The sequence below is a fragment of the Drosophila kikkawai genome, chromosome 2R, assembly GCF_030179895.1.
Source record: "Drosophila kikkawai strain 14028-0561.14 chromosome 2R, DkikHiC1v2, whole genome shotgun sequence".
Lineage (NCBI taxonomy): Eukaryota > Metazoa > Arthropoda > Insecta > Diptera > Drosophilidae > Drosophila > Drosophila kikkawai.
The window spans coordinates 20,751,599-20,772,160 of record NC_091729.1 but is presented as its reverse complement, the minus strand read 5'-3'; the positions used below and the strand labels follow the sequence as shown (position 1 = coordinate 20,772,160).

General features: G+C 46.0%; 1 protein-coding gene across 1 annotated transcript in view; it reads right to left on the bottom strand.

Moving 5' to 3' along the window:
• Positions 1-20,562, bottom strand: part of luna — a 113,222-nt gene that overhangs the window by 7,122 nt on the left and 85,538 nt on the right. The window contains exons 3-4 of the mRNA XM_017163034.3: positions 987-2,217; positions 630-776 (exon numbers count right to left, since the gene is read on the bottom strand). Coding sequence (XP_017018523.1) covers positions 630-776; positions 987-2,217 — 1,378 coding nt within the window. The remainder of the gene's footprint in view (positions 1-629; positions 777-986; positions 2,218-20,562) is intronic.

The following is a 20,562-nucleotide window of genomic DNA, read 5'->3' as shown; positions in this document are numbered from 1 at the left end:
ACACACACACCACACTGGCAGGACGAATCAATAGATTTGCTCTCTCGTGTTCGGATGTGGTCGTAATAAAATTACATTTCAACGCCGGCTCCATGCCGCGCGCGATCCTGCTAGTGTGCGTGTGTGACCAATATTTCATGTTTGAATTATGCGATTTTTATTGAAATTTCAAGCATCGTCTGCTGTCAGGCGATGAGGTTGTTTTTGGTGCCCAATTGCCGGTGCCGGAGCCGAGCCCCGGATGATCCGGCTCCAGTTCTCGGTGCAGCCAACCCATTGCATGTTTTTCCCCGTGTTTTCCCGCCGCCGCCGACTGCAAGGCTGTGGACAAAGGACGGTGTCGGGCAAACAATGCAACATGTCACTCCAGCCTGTCCCCAGGGACTCTGTCGGGGACACGCTGTTGTCGCAGCTCCCTGATTTATTGGGGGGTCTGCCGGCGAGGAAGCCTGAGTGAATCCTGTCCCCCGGCCGCCAGGTGAGAGATTGCCTCTCCCTCCCAAGGCACACGCTTTTAATTGCGGCCAGAAAGTCACCCCTCCACGAGTGTCTGTCAGCCGCACACACTCACCGCATTCAGAACATTCATACTCCAGATTCCACATATTCGGGCCAAGCCCAAAACTCACCTGTGTGCGTTCTTTGGTGGGCCTTCAGGTGCGAGCTCTTCGTGTAGACTTTTTTGCAGCCCAGAAATTGGCACTTGTGTATCCGCCGCTTGGCGTCCGGGCTGTGATCGCTGTGATGTTGACGCGGGTGATGCGATTTCGAGGAGCCTGCGGTTGAAGCAGAAAAAAAATTGTAGAAGAGGTTGCAAGTCAATTGGGTCAAGGGGTTTTTTTAGATGGAGAAAAGGAGCAACTAAGCTTGTGTTGGGTAAAATTTAAACCGTAAATTTGTATCTTAAATATTACGAATGTTCATACTTCATTTCTCTTAGCTCAGTTTATCCTTTCTCAATTCCTTTTCCCAAGTGTATTGCTTACCATTTGAAGACTTTTCAGCACGCGGCGACAACACCTGTTGCTGCTGTGTCGCCGTGTTGCTGCTGGTGTTGTTTCCGTTGGTGTTGCTGCTGCTGCTGCTGTTGGCCGCAGCATTGAGCACGGCGGCCACATTGGCATTGCCGTTGTTCTGCATCTGGATGACGCGGGCCAAGCTAATGCCAGCCGCTCCCGGCTTCCCGTTGGCCGTCGTCAGGCGGACGATGGTGCTGCGCGGAATGTTGCTGTGGGGAGACGGGTCGCTGGTGCCGCTAGAGCTGGAGCTGGAACTGGAGCTGCTGCTGCTGCTACTGCTGCCGCTACTCAGGCTGCCCTTGGGGGAGTGGCTGCTGCTGCCGTGGCCAAGGGCCTGCGGCGATATGCTCAGGTGCTGGACGGCCAGCTGCTGCTGCTGCTGTTGCAGCTGGGTCATCGTGGGATTGCTCTGGCTGCTGAAGCGCAGGATTGCTGTAGCGGGTGTGGAGTTGCTCGTGGGTGTTGCCACATGCTGTGGCTGTTGCTGCTGTTGTTGCTGCTGCTGTTGCTGTTGCTGCTGCTGCTGCTGCTGTATCAGGGCTGCCAGGTCGTTGGCCTCCAGCTGCTGGGCATAGTTGTGGCTGCGCAGGCTAGATTCCGGCGAGGAGGGCGGCGTGAGAGTGGGCAGCACAAAGTCCTGGACATGGCCCAAGTGCAGCCTGGCACTGCTGCCCTGGTGGCTCTTGGCCTGCACCACGCGCACCTTGATGCCCGGCGCCGAGCTATTCCGCGAGCTGACCGTAATGGTGCTGCCGCTGCCCAGGCTGCTCATGGGACTGGCCACGATGTTGCCACCGGAGGTGACACTGCCGCTGCTGCTGCTGTTGCTGGTGGGCGTCATGTTGCCGGCACTGCCGATGCTCGGGTTGGGCGAGATGGCTGAGGGAGGCGCCGCAAAGAGCACGCCCAGCTTGTCGTCGCAGCCCGCCTCGTCATCCTCCTCGTCAATCCGCTCCTGCTTGACCAGCACGGAGCAGCTGAGCGCCTGGGAGCCATTGCTGTCCCACGAGATGCCCGAGCAGTTGGACGAGACCGAGGAGGTCGTCGAGATCGTGTCCAGGTGCTGCTCCTTGATCTTCAGCTCCTCGAGCAGGCGGGCGGGCGTGGAGAATATGTCCCAGACATGGTCCGGGTTGCTGTGGATCTTCTTCTGCAGCTTCGGCTCGTCCCGCAGATAGCGTTCCAGTTCATAGCAGGTCTGTAACGAGGCAGAGAGCGAGAGGATGAGGAGAGTTCATGAAAGTTGGTCCATTAGAAAGGGGGCTTAATGGAGGTTGGCCCAATTCAATTTGCCGGATACACATTGCCGGCATTTTCGAGCACATTAAGCCGATAATTTAGGGACGCTGGCCGCGGGCATAAACATAAACATAAATTTCAAATTATACTTTATGCCCTGGCGCAATTACAGGTAATAATTCTGCGCATTGAATTTATGGCCAGTTGCATACTTTCGGGGCGCCGTCGCTTCGTTTCGCTTCTCTTAATGGAGGCGACAATTAAGTGCACATGAAAGTGAACCCGGGGAGAGGCTGTAATCAAGGACGAAGGGACGCAGGCAGCCGGCGGGCAATGCCTTTGATCTGTGCTCCACTCGGGCGGACTCATTTGGCAACTCGTCGCGCGAGTGGTGTGCACACGGCAAACAGCAAACTGCAAAGATACACACACACAGAGCAGCTGCCGCCGGCACTTGCCACGCCCCTTTGATGCAACGGATTTCAATATGTTCGCCAGGTCGGGGAGGCTAGAGTGAGGGGAGGGTATGTAGTGGAGATGCCACTTAAGCGACTCTTTAAGTCACCCACAAATTGAACACATGAACGGCAATTTGGCCAGTGATTTGTACAGAAAGGGAATCCTTTTTGCACAGAGAGAGTAAGGGGGGTGATATAACTAGGGATTTTCTAGATAAAGAAATATATTACTAATAGAATTATGGATAAGTTCAAGAGAGAAGCTGCATAATTCTGTAGGATAACTTTATGTTCTCTTTAAAACTAAAATCAAATTCAATTTACTATAGTTTTCTTTCCCTGTATCCCTTTTAGGGGGCTGCGGGGACCACCAACAAATCTTATTAAGTGCGATGCAAAGCGCAGGAAAAACCCAATGAGGCGGAATAAGCAGCAGCTTCAGCAAAAAGGGTCTCGAAAGGAGCACCGCTTTTGACCATTTTTCCACACATGCCTTGGCCCTCGCGTAAATCACTTTAAGTGTTATTTCAAGAAAATAATTGCAACACATAAATTTCGCCAACCCTTTTGCCGAAAGTCGCGTCGGAGCGAAAGCAAAACACGAATAGCGTGGCGCAGGGAAAACTATAATGGTTTATGAATCGGGATAATGGCTGAGAGTCTGGTGTCTCGGATCGGGCTTAGACTTTTGGCTTTGGCCTCAACACGTTGCGGCCATGATTAATGGCCGGCTAGCTGCTGGCTGCTGGCTGCACTCTCCTTTCGCTTCACTCAGACAATGCAGGCAATCTTTGAGCAGAAATCTAAATAAAATGTAACATGCGCGCAATGCAAGGGCAATTTGATATATTGTCTCGGGGGTGGCAGGTGGCCCAGGGAGGTGCTATCAAAAATGGCATTTTGATTTATGCGCTGCCGCGTTTGCCACTCCTGCCCCTCCTGGATGCTGGCTGCTGGCTGTTTGGCTGCTGGCTCCTGGCGAGGCTGCAAACAAATCACGTGAGCCAACAGGCCAAAGATTAGACGCGACTTTCAAATTGCTGCTGGCAAACAAGGACCTCGCCACTATATAGTAACTCTGCTGTAGATACATCCCCCCAACTGATGGATGGCCAGCGGGTGTGCGGTTCAGGACCTGGCCAATTTATATAAAAAATAACAAAGGCTGGTAACATTTGCTAACGAAACAATACGGCCGAAGCGCAATTATCAAGCTAATTATGATGCGTTATCTGGTCTGCTTAGTAATTAGTATAATGAGTTCAGGATGATGTTTTTTGTTGCTGGTATTTTAATTAATTTCCCACCCAGGCAGGTGGAAACATAGTTGAAAATGTGTACACTAAAAGCTGATAAGTGGAAAATCTAATTGCAACCACTTGCTGACCATCAATTTGGCGAGGCCAAAACATATTTCAACCCACTAAGGATTTAATGTGAAGTAATTCCTAGGTAAATGCGTTGAATAATAACCCGTAAACAACGCATGTGTGTGTGTGTGTATATAATTATGGATATTGACGGTTTTCCTACTTAAGCCCTTAACAACAGGAAAAGCTGGGGGCTGGAGAGAGCACTAAGCAGGCCAAATTTAAGAAGAAGAACACTTAGCAGCAGATTGAAGAGGGCAAAAGTTGCCTCTTTGTTGTAATCAACATAATTATTGTTGGCACAAAGTTCTGCTTCCAGCGAAAAAGAAAAAACATTTCTCTGTCACTGATGTGTGTGTGTTTTCATGTGTGTGCTAAATATATACGTATATACTTCATGTGCGAGTGCGGGGATAAAACTTTTCTGAGAAAACTTTTTTGTTGCTCATTTGTGTTTAATAGAAATTTATTTGCCCGCCAAGGATGTGCGGGAGCACGGACTCACTCCCCCCATACTCCCCTCCATGTAACTGGTGCGAGGGGTGACAACAAAACACTTTTGCGCACTTTTTGCCAGCAATTTATGTTGCTCCACTTTGGGCCACATAAAAATCTTCATTTCCGTGGCCAAGTCTGCCTTGTGTTTCGTTTTCTATTCCCGTTTCTGTTTCTGATCTTAAATTGTGGTTCTCCATTTCCCTGCACACATTTCCTTTATACATTTCTTCTATTTTTTTTTTGTTCCAAAGAGAATCCAAACTGTGTTTCAACTCTGAGCCCGGCTGAGCTGGTTTATGCGCTGCACTTAGGCGATGTGGTGACAGCTGCGGTTATTAAAACCTGCAAATTGTATTTATATCCCCCGGCAAAGTGGAACCCGGATTTTGACAAGCCGCAAAAAAAGCGAATAGACATATTTCGGCATAAATTTATTGGCCCACAGATTACCAGGCCAGAGACAGGAGAGATTCAGCAGATGGAGAGAAGAGATGCCATCGCACACTTTTGGGCTGAACAAATTATAGAAGAAGCTCGGGAGCTCAAGAGCCACCACCACCATCACAGGGGGAAGCTGAAGCTGAAGCTGAAGCTAAGCCAGTTGGGGGAATGGGGAAAAAAAGAGAACGGAATCCTTAAATTTTTGCAATTATCTAACCACAAATTGTTTGCCGAGTCTAGAGCATTCGAGTTCCCATTGTGTGTGGCCGGAGCAAATAAAATTTTGAGCCAAACAGGATGAGATGAAATGTTTGCCCAAGGACAGGACCAGGCGATCCAGGACTTTGGTGGCAAATTGAATTTGGCCACAGCAAATAGAGTCTGTGTGTGTGTCGAGTGTGTGTGTGCGGGCACACATGCTTATGTAAAATAAAAGCATGCGATTAAATTTAATTATCCAGCATGTTTATTAAAGTCTACAAATGCGGCCTGACAGGGGGAATATCGCACAATTGGGAGAGATTTCGAGTATTTGTCCTGCCTGGGGCTGCCCCGCGGGATGCCACGCCTTGGCTTTCGGTGGGCGGAACATATTTAATTATGTGTGTAATTGAAAAAGACGCAACGGCAGTTAAGGCACACACACACACACAGAAAGCCACGCAGGCCTCAAGGAATTGGCATAGGAATAGAGGAGGCCCTGGAAGAAAAATCATGCCGAGACTATTATGCCACGCACATGTCTGCAAAGTGTCCTGGATGTCCCGCTGCGATTTCCACGCATCTGAGAGCAAGTGTGTCGCCCATCCTTGTCCTCGGTGCGTGTCTGTGTATTAGAAAGACATTAGCAGACGCCAGCGGGCGGCAATCGTCCTGCGGTTTTTGGAGAGGACCTAAGGACCAAGAGCCAAGGAGCATCTGCCGAAAAAGACACAGCAGCACAAATACAATTTCGGCTTCGTCTCCGCCTGCATTATGTCATTTAATGAGCCATAATTCCATGGAGAACAAGAAATAGGGGAGGAGGCTGGCAAGCCTTAAGCCCTCACCCCCCTGGGGAAATGTGGCCCCAAAATTTTTCCGTTTTCCATTTGTGTGTCGTCCTCGTCTGCCTCCATTTTGAAAGTTTTAATGAACGAAACGTAATGAAATTATGCCGACAATTAATGCCGCCCTGAAGTGGCAACGAAGAGAGCACTTTAAGTCGGCTTTGGGACATTAAAGATGCTTTTGGAAAAGTTGGTAAAATAAGCAGATGCCTTGTTTCCCATTAAAATTTAATATTTTCTTTAATATTCTCTTAGAAAATTCGATATTTATTTGATTAATATTCGTAACTAACCCTTTTCAAAGCTAGACAAGCATGTAATTACTTATCCCTTGTAGATAAGGCACTCTACCTAAAGGGTTCAAAGGATTCTAAGCCCACGCATGTATGTTTATATAATTTAATTAATATTCTGATTTTTATCTGTTAGCAAACTTTAAACCCTTTGGAACCTCTTGAAACTATATAGTAACCCACAGAAAAATCCTAATTATTAAAGCTGTTGAAAGGGGCACATGAAAACCCATTTAGAAAATAACAAAAAAACAAACCCAATAATTAAAACACTTTCTGAAATATATTCCCAGCAGAGTTTAACCTTATCCTTCGTATTTATATTTATACACATGCCTGCCTGCCTGGAGATTACACACAGATTGATACGTTTCGTGTGTCGCTGGGATTGCAACTATTGTTTTCAATTTACGCCCTGCTGTGCAGGACATCCTGCCTGCTCCTTCAGCTTGGCCTGCTCCTGCTGCTTCTTGTTATCTGGCTGTCAGCTAAGTGACTTCTTAATACGAGTGGCTGCAATCTCTGGAGTTGTAAGTTGCAAGCAGCAGCAGCAGCCGCAGCAATATCAGCCAGTCACTAGTCACTCGATTTGGCAATAACAATAAGCCAGACCAGGACAAGGAGTCTAAGGGTGGCAACAGACGACGAGCGCAGCAGGATAATTGAATTATTGGCATTATCACTGCATTTGCACTTACACCCAGCCATCCTCCGGCCACATTACAAAGTGTAATGCGTTGATTTACTTGGGCTGCCGAGGGGCAGGTCACACTGCAGTTGTTTGTTTGTTTGTTTGCTTTCGGGTCGAGAGTGCACTTAAGCCACTGAGCTGCTGGAGGAGACTCGGCGAAAGCATTGCATAATTCCAGGCATTATGCTAATTCCCGGAAAGAAACTTGCCAGGACACACACACAGAAGTGGGTAGTGCTGCTCCTCCAAAGAAAGATCACTTTCTCGAACTCTCTGCTTTTAAGGCGCAGGCCAATCGAAGGACTCGAGAGCGGACTCGAGTGCGGCGCCCAAAAGTGTCGCCCGGAAAAGTGTCTCTCCTGTCTGGGAAAAGAAAAGTAGTAGCAAGTCGTGGGGGGGGAGGATGAGCGGGCCAACTAATGCGTTGTACGCGCCGCTGAATTTAAATGAGGAATTAATGCGTACATTATTTCCAACCCTCCTACACACAGTCTCTCCCAGTCACTTCCATTTCCATTCCCATTCCGGGACCCATCTCCTCCTGACTATACAAACATTTTGCCACTTTCCACTTGCCACATGCATTGTGCCCCCTCGCTCGTTTCGCTTTCGTTACAATTTTGGTCCTTCGGTCTGCCTTCTTTATTTTTTTCTTCCCTGACGGCTGCCTTTGGTTCGATTACGAGGCAGGGAGTCCTTCGGCGAACAGAGTTCCCCCTCGGTTCCCGCCTTAGCCATTAGCTTTGAACTTGATGTTATTTGTGCGGCGGCGGCAAATTGCGCTGGCCTTTGTTGTTGTTGTCGCCTCACGCTTCGTTTTGTCATTTTGCGGCATGTTGCCGCTATGTTGGCCCGGCCTAAATGACACTTTGCCCAAATGATGACGCTGACAATGATAATAAATAAATTTAACGCACTTCAAGTGCCGCCACTCGCGGCTGCTCGCGCCCTCCCCGAAAGTCAATGTCATTTGCATTTTATTTTTTGGTTCTCTCCTTGTTTTTCCCCCTGGCCGTTGGCAGTAACCGAAATTGAACTTTATTAACGGCAGAGTGCCTGGCCTGGCCTGTCCTGGCCTGGCCCATATTTACCGCATTAAAGTCGGGAGCTACTTTAAAGCTATTCTGTGCCAGCTTATCGCTCCTGTTCTGCTTGGTCTGCTCCGGCTAAAACGGAGGACGAGGGACGGAAGACGAGGCCAGAAACAATCAGAATTTGCACATGACTGCCCGGGCAAACGAGCTTGTGTCCTGGCACTCCGTTGCAATTAAGAGTTGCAACAATATTTCAGGACCTATTCCGACTCCGGAGTCGAAACAATCGATTGTCCGGACTACATCCACTTAGTAGGCAATTACATTGAGAGAACGAACCAACCCGATCGGAATCGGAAAGGGAATGGATATAGGAATGGCCATTGGAATCATAAGCCATGAACCACACACACACAGAGGACAACGAAATTATTTAACACATTTAGGAGGCGGCCACAAAATGCGCACACATTCAATCGAAAGGACCGCACATGTCCTGGTCTCAGGAATCAGCAAAGCACACAGCACCTCCTCATCCCTCCCCGGGTGCCATCAACGACACAGAGATTGTAAAACGTATAAAATAAAGACAAAAGCTTAATAACTGAACCGAGGGAAGGGCATAAGGAGAGGGATTGGGACAAGGACTACGACTCTACTATGGCTGCCCGCTGCCCTTGTGTGACAATAAAAACTAATTTTTTGGGTCGCATTAAAAGGGATACACCTAAATGACAAAATAAGCACACACACACACAGCACACACTCACACTCTCCCAAGGAAGCCCACACACAGAAACTGTCGAGACGAAAAATGCAATTTCTGTGGTTTTCATTTTTACGGCAGGACCAAACCAGACCCCGAAATGAAGGTGGAACATTTGCTGTGTCTATTATGGCATTGAATGGATTTTGTGCTGATTCCCCAGATCCCTGCCAGCCCTTCCTTGTCTCCCAACCAACCAACCAAACCCCCTGGGCAATCCACTATCATCTTTCAGTGTCTGCTTAAGTGTTTGTCTAACATTTTGTGGCTTATAACTATCATGGCTTATGATATTGACCCAAAACATGTTTAACAACGCATTTTGTCTGTGCACAAAAACCGAAAAATGTTTCATTTTATATAGAGAATGTCTGTGTGTGTGTGTGTGTGTGTGTTCACGTTTAGCGAGGGCTTTATCGGCTTAATCCATCGATTGCCAAGGGGACAGAGAGGAGGTGGTGGTTAGGTGACCCAACATAAATAGGAAATTTGTACACAAAGCAGGTTTTTTTCTGTCAATGTCGCACGATAAAAGTAATAATGTAACAGGGAGGGGAGGGCACAAATGGGTCCTTTTTTTCTGGCCAACCCAGCAACATGTGTCCGTATCCCGAAAAGTTAATTGCTGTCAAGCAAGTCCTTCGAATGGGTGTAAGCCAGGCCAAGGCGAAATGAAATTACACTAAACAACCGAGTTTAAGGTCAAGTTTCGTCCTACAATCAAATAATGGCAACAAGCTTAATAACATTGCTTTGGCCAAAAGTTGCGTTGCCCTCCGAATGCAAAACTAACACAAAATGGACAAAGTTACCCGCATCCGCATCCCCTGGCACTGGAGATTACGTAACTGGAGCGCCGAGGAATAAGATATGAACATGGCCATAAACTTCAGCTGCTCCCCCTTAGAGACCCTCCTGCCTCCTCCTCCACATTTGCATAGTCCTGGACAAAGGCCGAGCGGAGCCTGTAGCCTGTTCGTTAACTAAAATACGATTGTATTTTATGCAGCGTGTCATGAAATATGCGACACTGCTTACATTTCATTTACACGCAGTCGGGGGGCGTGGCTATATGTAAGCATTTGCATGGTAGCCTGGCTTGGGTTTGGGTTTGGGTTTGGGTTTGAGGTCCTTCCGCCTGCATTTCGGTGTGCAAAATTTATGCGAGAATTGCGACAAATGCTGCAGTTGACATCGAGCGTCCAAAAATTGGCAAATATTTGACCGCTTTGTGCGCTTTGCAGTTCGCATTTGCAATTCTATTGCCTGCAGAAGCGAGTGAGAGAGAGCTCTACAGGAAAAAAAAGGATATGGAAAAAATGCGGTGAAGCCAAAGGATACAGGCTGAACTATTCGTTGTCTTTAAGCCGACATTCGCATAAAAGTGGCCATTAGTTGCACTCCATTTAACAGGAACACAAAGAAGAACAGAAAGCAACTGAGAAACCCAAGAAAGGATCCACCTTAAGAGCTGTAACAGGTGCCAAAGGTACCTTGGAAAATGTTAGGGCCTGGACTCATACACATTCACATTCATCAGCACTCGTTTTTAATCCATTATGTGTGTGTGTGTGTGTCGGCGACATAAAGATTTAATGAATCGTAAACCTGAGTAATTGCGCTGCCGGCGCAGCAACAGGTAGTTCTGCCATATGGCAGGGATTCGTCCTTCTTGGCTCAGCTACATTGATTTCCTTGAGTGCACAGCCATATCAGCTTGCAGTTTTCTCAGCTTTACTGCCCGGGGCAACCAGCCACTAGCCGTAAATCGTAGTACCCAGGGAAAGCACATAAGCAGAAGCCATGGAAAAGCGTGTGAGCCATAAACTTCCGGTGGGTGGAGCAACTAGTGGCGGGCAATTAACAGCCTGACCAGTGCTAAGCCTCAGCAAAATCGATGCACATCAAAATTCAATTCCGACACAACCCCAAAAAATGTATCGGCAGCAGCTTGAGAGATTTACCCATTTTGTGTTGGACAAAACATAACAATTTCAGGCAACAGCCAACCCCCTTTGCATTCTGAATGCAGCAGTAACTTGGCTAAGCCGATTAGTTGCTGCACTACCAACGAAACCGAACCCGAAGCTGTTGCTCTCTCTTCCTCTGTGGCCATTAAAACGATATTGCAAATACGATTGAGCCTACTTTCTGACGCTTAAAAGCCGGCACAATGCGAGGTCAGAGGCGGCGTGTGTGTTGAGTCAAAGTTTAATTAATGCACTGCCAGCGACACCGGGACATGCAACATTTAGTTGAGCCAGGACCAAAGCCAGAGATGAGCTGTTTGCCAGTCCATATTTGCAGGTAACTCTATTTTTTTTTTTTAGCCATCGCTTTTTACTCCTGTTTTTTGCGGCAATTTTCACCTGTCGTTGGCTCCTCTATTTTTTAACCACAACTGCACGGAGGTGGAATCCTCCGCTGTGCCCCTGGTTTTTCTCTACTATTTTCATACCCAGTTTTTTGTGCTCGTTTTTAACAGCTGCAGCGGGCCCGAAGCTTTGGGTGTTGATTATTGAACAACAAAACGCCGAGACAACCAAAAACGGAGGTCTGGCCGGCAGACAGGAGCGAGGCAATAAAAAAAAAGGACATAAAACAACAACACCACAATGTCAGACGGCAGAAATCGAACGATGCGAGGATGCGATGCTCCTCCGTTGTTGCTACCAATGTTGTTGCAATGTTGAATTGACCCCAATCAGGCCGGTTGCTGTTTGCAGATAGCCATTGTTTCTCTGTTGCTGTTTTGGCTCGTTTTACACATTTTCCACTGCATACATTCCACTGGGGGGGAAGGGGGAAAGAGGACCGCGAGCCGCAGGGCAAGCAATTGATATGCTCCGTGAAACTTTATTGCCAAACGACGAGGAGGAGGAGGAGGGCCAGCTGGTATTCTGTGTTGTTTCTGCATGCACCATTGAATGCGGTTATTTAGATAAAAGTGCTCGAAATTACAAAAACGCCATAGATGCCGATGTCTACTAATTGAGGCGAGGCCCGAGACCGGGCCTTAAAGGGACTTTAAGCTGCCGGCTGAATAATGCACGAGTTTTGGGTCAAAAGCGCACCCAAATGCCATTCGGTATGCACAAAAGCCCAAAAGGCAGCCAGGCCAGGCCAGTACAGTACAGAGGCAAGGAATGGAAAGGAAAATGAAAAAAGGGCGCCAAAAAATACGTATACATTTAAAATATACCCCAGCATATACACATAAACGTACTATATACATTTGAACAAATGGAAAAGAAACCCCAAAGCCAGAGCCACAGTCCGACGGACCACAATGCTGAAAAGGAAGTTGCTTAATTAAAAGCGGATATTAGCAATTACAAGCCACAGCCGAAAGGGATGCCAGAGGATGGCAGGATGGCTGGACGAGGGCAGTTCCAATGAAACGGAAGTAAATGAAATGGCATTGAATGGCAGCCAACGATAAACTGTGGGGAAATTAAAAACGCGTATGCCATGGGGCCCGAAGCTAGACCCTGAAACTTTAATGGCCAAAACATGGCGGCGGCGGCGGCAGCGTCTTTGGCTGTGCCTTTGGCCTGGTTTCCATTCCGCGTTTTGACATTGTCACGCTGCCTGTTTAATTTCACTTTGTAATGAGAGGAAGCTCCCTGAAAAAAAAAAGGTGCGCCCCCAACTTAATTAGGTTATCATTTTGGTTTCTTTTTTTTTTGCTGTTTGTGCGCCTTTTTGTGACCAAAACAAGAGGCAGGCCGAAACGCAGCGCGTAATTGTTAATGGGTTTTACAGCTCTGTTAGCCCGGATTTTTATATAGAATATAATTTTTGTTATTCTCCGCTCCCTCTTGCTTTTGTGTTTTGTGTTTTGGCTGCTGTTTTTTGGCCCTGATTTATGCTGCCACCCCGGAATGTACAAGGCAAATAAATTATGCATTAGGTGAGGGCCGTTACCTGACCCTGGCGTCAATTCTGGCCGGGATTCGGCCTCTCCGGGCTGCCTGGTAATTGAATCGAAATGCTAACAATCCGCAAATGAACATTCATCACGGTATACTCCGGGGAACTCCATCGGGATCTGCCATTTATCTTTCATTTAGTGCCATGCTCCTTTGCCTTGTCGAAGCCTTTTTAATACCTTAAATTTGCAACAAATCGCTGACAATAATTCGCACATGGCACTCAACAGGAATAAATTACGGGGACACATTGCGGCACTCGCACACATATGGAAAAATCGCCCGCTTGAAACAAAAGCGAGCAAAAAAAAAAAAGGGGAGAGCTACGGAAAACTGAAGGGAAAAGCGAAAAAGCGCCGTAATGGCACATCTGTTGGGGGAGGGTGTTACAGCCCCCTCGGCTTTCCATTACCCCGCTCGCGTTGGCAACAATTGATGGACGTCAGCGCTTCGCTGCACGAAAAAGAATTATTAAATTGATCGATGGCCATAAAAAAATATGCGAAAAGGTAAACTGAATGGCGCTGAAAGGGCTTCCACGGCCAGGTGTCGACAACAAAAGGTGGCAGCCAATTGATGCAACTCGATCGAGTGGGTTTCCCGGAGACAAAGTGCAAAAACTTCGACACTATCTGAGGGACAGTGCTTTAAGGGCTATAAATATATTCAAAAGATTTCAGCGGAGGAAAAATCTTTGCTGGCAAATCCAGTTTTTAGCCCGCATTTCTCTGCGAAATAGTTTTTGGGGGTAAAACGAGGGCTAAAGTTTTGCACGTCCGCGGCATAAATTCAAAACATGTCGCACTCATATATGAACCGCCATCCAGCTGTACATCGGCAAGTGGCCCGGCTACGTGTGGCATGCGGCATGCGGCTTATAGAGCGTGCTCTTGGCCAAAATGTGGGCCAAAGCGGGGAAATTATGTGCTCGTTACTTATGCGTGACTAGATGCAAAAGAACGAAGTGTGTAATTGCACATTATGCTTGTCCTGCCGCCGGCGATGGATCTGCCACTGCCACTTTCGTTGGCTTTTGTTGGCTTTCATTTTGCCCTGTTAACAAATATTACGTATACGCAGTGGCGGCGAAAGCAATTTGGCAAAGCAAAGTTGGTCTCCGAAGGGGGGGGGGGCACAATGCGGGCTCTCGCATTCACATTCGAGTTGATGAAATTGGAATACATCCAAAATGAAAATTAAATTCAACAATTTGCGGTTGTTTTTAGCTGTTTGTCTGACGAAAAAAAAGGGGAAAACAGAGCAGAAGGAAAACCCAAAACAGCAATGAGCCAAAAGGGGGGTGGTAAAGCGAGCTGCTATCTCCCACCCACCCACTCTGGCTTTATGTGTGTGTGTGTGCATTTACATGCGGAAATGTGCAATTTGCCATTTCTCTGATTGTTTTTTGAAACTCAGCTCGGTTTCTGACTGTGTGTGTGTGTGTGTGCCTTTCCAAAGTGAAAGTTTCAGTCAGCATTTCATACCCTTATTTTTTTCTGTAGCTGCTTTTTCTGTAGCCAGGACAATACAGCAAATTGTTCACGCTCGAAAGAGTGCGGCGGGCAGTTATTGTTTTCGGTTTGCAACACTTTAGACCAGAAATTAATTGAGTGCATATTTTTTCGGGCGATAACTGGCAACTGTCAGAAACCGGTAATAGAATAGGGCCACGGCTGTTATTGGCCCAATCCCAGGTGTGTGTTAAATCAAATGCGACTGCCGACTGAGTCACAGTTAGAGTTGTGTTTTTGGTGCGGGTGTAATTTTATGGTAATTACGTTTTTAGCATGCCTCTGGCATTGTAGCAAATTTCATTGTTAGCACTAAGCTTTTCCCCGCCCGCCATTTCCCAGTGGGCGGCTGGCTGTGTGGCAGAGCCAACCGCAGCGGCAATTGCCGTTGTCATTGCTCTTGTTGTTGCAGCCGTGTGCCAAAAATTTGTAAAATTCTGCAGTTGCCGCCTTGCCTGTCCCGTGCCCCGTGTGGCAGCGGCAAATGCCATAAATTAAGTGCGGCGACAGCCAGTGCAAAGGCAGCCACATGACAGCGGTAGAACGCAAAAAGGTAATTTTGCGAGTGGGAAAATGCAGCGGCAACAATGCCATTGCTGCGGTGACTGCAAAGCCAAGGAAAATGCAAAACATTTGCATCCCGACAATTGCTGAGGGACGAAGGCAGACATGTGGAATAATATTATGAACTGCAGGCAGAAACCAAACTAATTACAAGAAGAGTTTCTGAGAAACTATAAGATAAATAGTTGGTCCAAAGCAAGCACAATGTCACCGTAGCCATTTCAATTAAAAAATAAATGAATAAACACAAAGCTAGGCCTGGTTATAACGAAGAGAATATATAATAAATCCTGGCCAAGCATGAATATAACAAATAAAACTCAAGCACCGAATGAGTAACCTAGGCAAATGTTAAGTAAACTAATCTGGCTAGGTTTCTTCATTAAAAATAACTCGATTGCCTTGCTTACATAACCCCTGCTTGCATTTATTTTACAAAGAACAATTAAATGAATAAATCTTTATCTTAATTCAATCGATTCAAACTCACAAAGAAATCTACAACGAGAGTGGCAATTAAAAGAATAAATACCATAAATGAAGGACAACAACTATAGACTGTTTCTCACTAAACCCTAAAACCCTTTAAGTTTTATCCATCATCCTAAATAAAAGATTCGTGCGGCATTTCCACAAAAATTCAAAACCTAAATAATTAAATTGCCAAGAGAGAGATACAAATGTAAAATGCATCAAAGCACTTCAAATATTTATGGGTCAACACAGAAATATGTGCAGCGACCTCAGTGCGCATTTTAACCCACTCAGAGGCAGAGTGCTCCCTCCCCTATGTAATCTCAGAGCCTTGTGCAATTTAAATTTTCGTTTAGTCGATGATGCTGCCAGTGCTGCCAGTGCGAATTTATATTTACTAACTGCATATTAGACCGCAGACCGAATGCCCGATATGAAGAGCCCTTGACAAAACGAAAATAATTCATCGTGGTGATGCTGCAGCGGCACTAAAAAATTATTAAATTGCCTTTCCACACGAGGAAAAATGCTGAAAGCGGGTAGGTGGGTTGTGGAGTTGCCCTGTGGCATTCAGGCAATTTGTTGCATGGCATCAAATATGCAATAAATCTAACTGCTAAATCAACAAACAAGTGCAACGCACCACAGACAGTCAGAGAGACAGACAGACAGAGAGACGGACTGTGTTCGGCCCAATAAAACAAAGCCATACATTTTTGCAATTGAAATTGTAACCGAGCTGAGCTAAGCCCAATGTGCCCGATGTGTCTGTGAGTGGGCCAGCCCTAATCTGATTTACCATAAAGTCGAAAATGCATAACATCCTGGCACTGATGCAGCAGGGAAGCGGGGGTGAGCGGGGGTGTGTGTGTGCAAACAATATGCGGCATACGTTGGGGCGTTGCATATGATTTCAGCAGCCAAACACCGACAAACACGCAGGAATGCAGATCTAGCTGGGGGGTAGGAGGGTCTAACTCCCTGTAATCCCCCTTGGTTCCATTTTATTTGTCGAGTTTTTTCCTTATTTAGTTGGATTTTACAAATATGCATGCAGAGAAAGAAATTGAGTAGTAAAAGATATTACTGAGAGATACTACTAAGAGATACTACTAAAAGATACTTATTTCCTGCTAAAGATACTTGTACATATTCCCAGAAATAATTTTAAATATTTTTTCTAGTGAAGTAAAAGATAGAGCAAAAGATACTACTAGCAGATACATATTTCCTGCTTAAGATACTAGTACATTTCCCCAGAAAAGAACTTAATTTTCTCAGTAATAATTGTAGATATTTTCCCCAGTACAGAGAATATCAGGAGAATTATATCTAAACCTAAAAGATACTACTAAAAGATACCTATTTCCTGCTTAAGATACGCGTATATAATTCCAGAAACTCTCTTAACAAGAACATAATTTTCTGAGTAAATCTTATAGATATTTTTCCCATTGCAGAGAAAGAAATTTCTAAAAATTCGAAGAAAAATAAGTGAAAGTTTTGAGTTTCAAAGACCAAAATTCTTCTTCTAAATTCGCCTAGAAACCCTCTAAAAATAAACATAATTTCCCTAGAAAAACTCTAAAATATTTCTCCCAGTGCCAAGCACATGCAATTTACTCGTGTTCGTGTTTGCTGTTGTTGTCCCTTGCATAAAACATGACAAAGTGCGTTGATGTTGATGCTGCTATTGCTGCTGTTATTGTTATGGCAAGTTTATTTAGCTTCGTTTTACAAAGTACACCGAACGTTGAGATTTTATGCAAATTCGCTTATTGCGTTCTACAACAATCAGAGCTGCTGCTGCTGCTGCTGCTGCTGCTGGGCTCTGGGCAAATAAAATAATCCAAATAAATACATAGAAACAGAGAGCACACACGACACACCTTTAGTCAATTGTCCATAATGTTGGGCATCGGTTAGATATGGCAGGGGTAACATATATATACATATCCGGATATTCCACTCAATCGAATTTGCTGACAGCCACGCTGACCGCTAATCGATTTTCCGTCAGCGAAAAGAAAAACTCTAATTGGTCAACATTTGGTTAGCATCAATTTGGTTTATGGAGGCCCACAGTAGGGGAGTTATCCTTCTGAAGAAGTTATGCTGTCAAGTGGCTTCTGCCACTCACCTGACACACACACACACACACAGATAACTGGAAAAGGTGCGAAACAAAGCGAAGCAAAACAAAGCCCTAGCCGTCGTCCTGTTCCGCCACTTTTCCTCTTTAGTGGATTTTCACCTTGCCTCTCCATCTGTGTCTCTACTTTTAGCTGTGCCTTTGCAGTTCTCCCTCCGGCAATGGCAATTGCATTTGGCAATTGGCAGGCCATCAAGATTAGCCAGGGTGCCTTCCATCGAGTGTCAGTTTCTGGAGTCTCTCTAAAGGCTTTCGGCACTCAGAAAAAATGTAATGAAAGTCTGAGACGTATGAATCTTTCAAATATTTCAGCTTTAAAGTGCTGTGAATAACATGAATATTTGTTTGAAAGTGTTAGAGATGGAAATATGATTTCCTTTATTCAAAATCTTGTTCTTTGAATACTTTTTCCCCCACTGTATCTCGCACTCACCCATTCTCTGTCTCCCGAGCCTTGTGCATGTGCATCCATGAGTGAGTATCCTGAGTGCGAACAAAGCCAGTGCGTTCAGGAGGGGTGCCCAATTCGCCTGTCGTGCAATTGTTGCGGCTGAAGTGCACACTCCTGAAGCCTCTCCCCCAAAACTTCTCCCTCTCCTCCTGTGGCGGCCACTCGTGTTTGTCTTAAGTGTTGCCGGCGATTAACAGTTTAGCCCGGCTTTGTTTGCCCTAAGTGAGCTGCACTAATAAGCCGAGTGGTGGGCGGGCGGGGGGAGGCATGCAACAATTGACTGAGTGACTCATGGCCCAGAGGGGAGCACACGGGGCTAATGGCCTAAACAAACAAAAGTTTCCGCTGTGGCCCGGTCAATTATTTACCTTGCGGTTTTGGGGTCGAGAAAAAATAAAAAATGGCTGCCGGAAAAACTTGTGCAAATACAGGGAAATTATAGCCAGGGCATCTTTCGCCATCCTTGGTGGAAATTCATACAAAAAAAAATGCAGACAGACATTTATGCATAATTAAAATGGACACCACGCATGACTGTATCTCCTCGCCCGGCATGTAAGCCGAAATATTAATTTCCTTGCGGGGCGCAGAAAACTATAATAAACTATGTGCCCGGCCAGCCGGACCCGGGGGCATGAAAATTTAATTTTAATTAAAAATTGAAATGAATTTTTATTAAACTTTTGTTACTGTTTATGCATAATGCATAATGCATGCGCCGCTGGATCCGATTCATAATCATTATGGCGAGCCAGGAGGAGGAACTTCCTGAGCGCCGGGAGACCGGCGAAGGCGGAGCTCGTGTTTATGGCTTCTTTAATGAAAATCAAAGTTAATTAAAAGTAACGGCGTGCTGGAAAATGCTACCATTGCGCCCTTAACGGCCAGCCATTGCCATTTTCCGGGGCCATTCAAGGCAGCATAAAGGACCGGCAGGCAACCAAACCCCTCCTGCCAAATGCCACCCAGACACTGACTGCAGTTTTGGCCTGGTCAATAACCGCAAACTGCTCCACATTGCAGCAGGGCCAACGTGGCCAAAATGGGAATGGCAACTGTACAATAAGTTTGCCCGCCGCCCAAGGCAGCCACTAAATCATCCCCTTTTGACCTTTTTTGCGCCCCAGCGAAGAGGAGGCGAATCTCTAACCTTTGTCAAAAATTATATGGGGCTATGATTACATAATTATTGGCTTTTCCGCGTAATCAGTTTAGCGTGTAAATTTGTGCGCGTGCTTTGATTAAATGCCTCAGCGATTCCTTTGACTGCCAGGAGCCGTAAAGTGGCAACAAAGGCAACAATGATATCCAAGGGGAGCCGAGCCGGCTCCAAAAACTGGCCATAATTGGTTTATGTTTGCATACTTTCGGGCATAATATGCTTTTGATTTCGACAGACGTGACCCCAGGGGATCCCAAAAATCCAAAATCCCATCGCCCATCGCCCAGCGCCCGGCGCCGCCCCGCTAATGATTTATGGAAAGTCAAGTGATTTATTCCTGCTCAGCGAAGTTTGTAATCCAATTTTAGCAGCAGTTCCGCTCCCAGACTCTGCCGATATATGGTTGTGTAGGGGGTGTAGGTGCCATCGGGGGTTTACCTGCAATGAAAGCAAATGTTGAAAGTTAGATCTCGGAATCGCTGGAAATTTCTGTGTTAAATTTTACTATTCTAAGTTCAAAAGGGAAACTTTTCCACGCGCCACATGAAAATGGGTATCCTTTTTGAGTGTGTGTGTTGGGTCATTTCGTTTCATTCGATTGCCATCGATTTGCCATTTCCGAGGCGCCATAAAAACCCACTCAAGTGGCTGAGGAAGGGGCCATTGTGGCAAATTGTGGAACTTTACTTTAAGGTCAGCTAATTGGAAGGGACTTTAAAATAAACTAAACGGTAAATATATGAAATTTAAAAGTTTAAAGAGCTTCCCTTCTTTGTTCCCCCTCTTAAAGTCTATAAAATCCATTTAGGGGTTAATGATTCTGTCCAATCTTTTCAGGGTAATCACTGTAATTGGCATCAATAATTCAGGCCTTAACCTGTCAGGTCAATAAATCAAAATCAAGCTGCCAAGTCAAGTGAAACACAAGATGATAGGAAAAGGAAGTCGCTGGGAATTGTCATTGGGGGTGGTTGAAATTCACCAGTAACTGCCACATTCATGTTTTTTAATGAAAACGATTTGAAGTTTGTTAGCTTTTTGTGAAAAATTTATTACTTTGCCCGCCGGTTGGCAGACGACATAAATAAATCCACGCGCCGCACAAACAAACAAGAGGATGTCTGCCAAAAGCTATCAAAAGTCCCTGATTTGATAAGAGCCAGCCAGGAACAACAAAGTGGGGGACTCAGCCATAGTGGTTGTCTCCAAGCCAGATGTTCTTATTTGGCATGACAACACACACACACACATAGACAGACAGTGGGTCCTTAAAGCCAGCTTTAACAATTAGTTGCCAGCTAGTGTGCTCACTCATGTTTTACGAGGCCAAAACCAAGGCGGCTGATAATCAGACAAAGACGAAAAAACAAAAAAAAGGAGAGGCTCTTTATCGCTTCACTAAGGCCTCAGTTTTTGTGGCACAATTATGCGAGGGAGGGCAAAGCGGCCAAGACATAA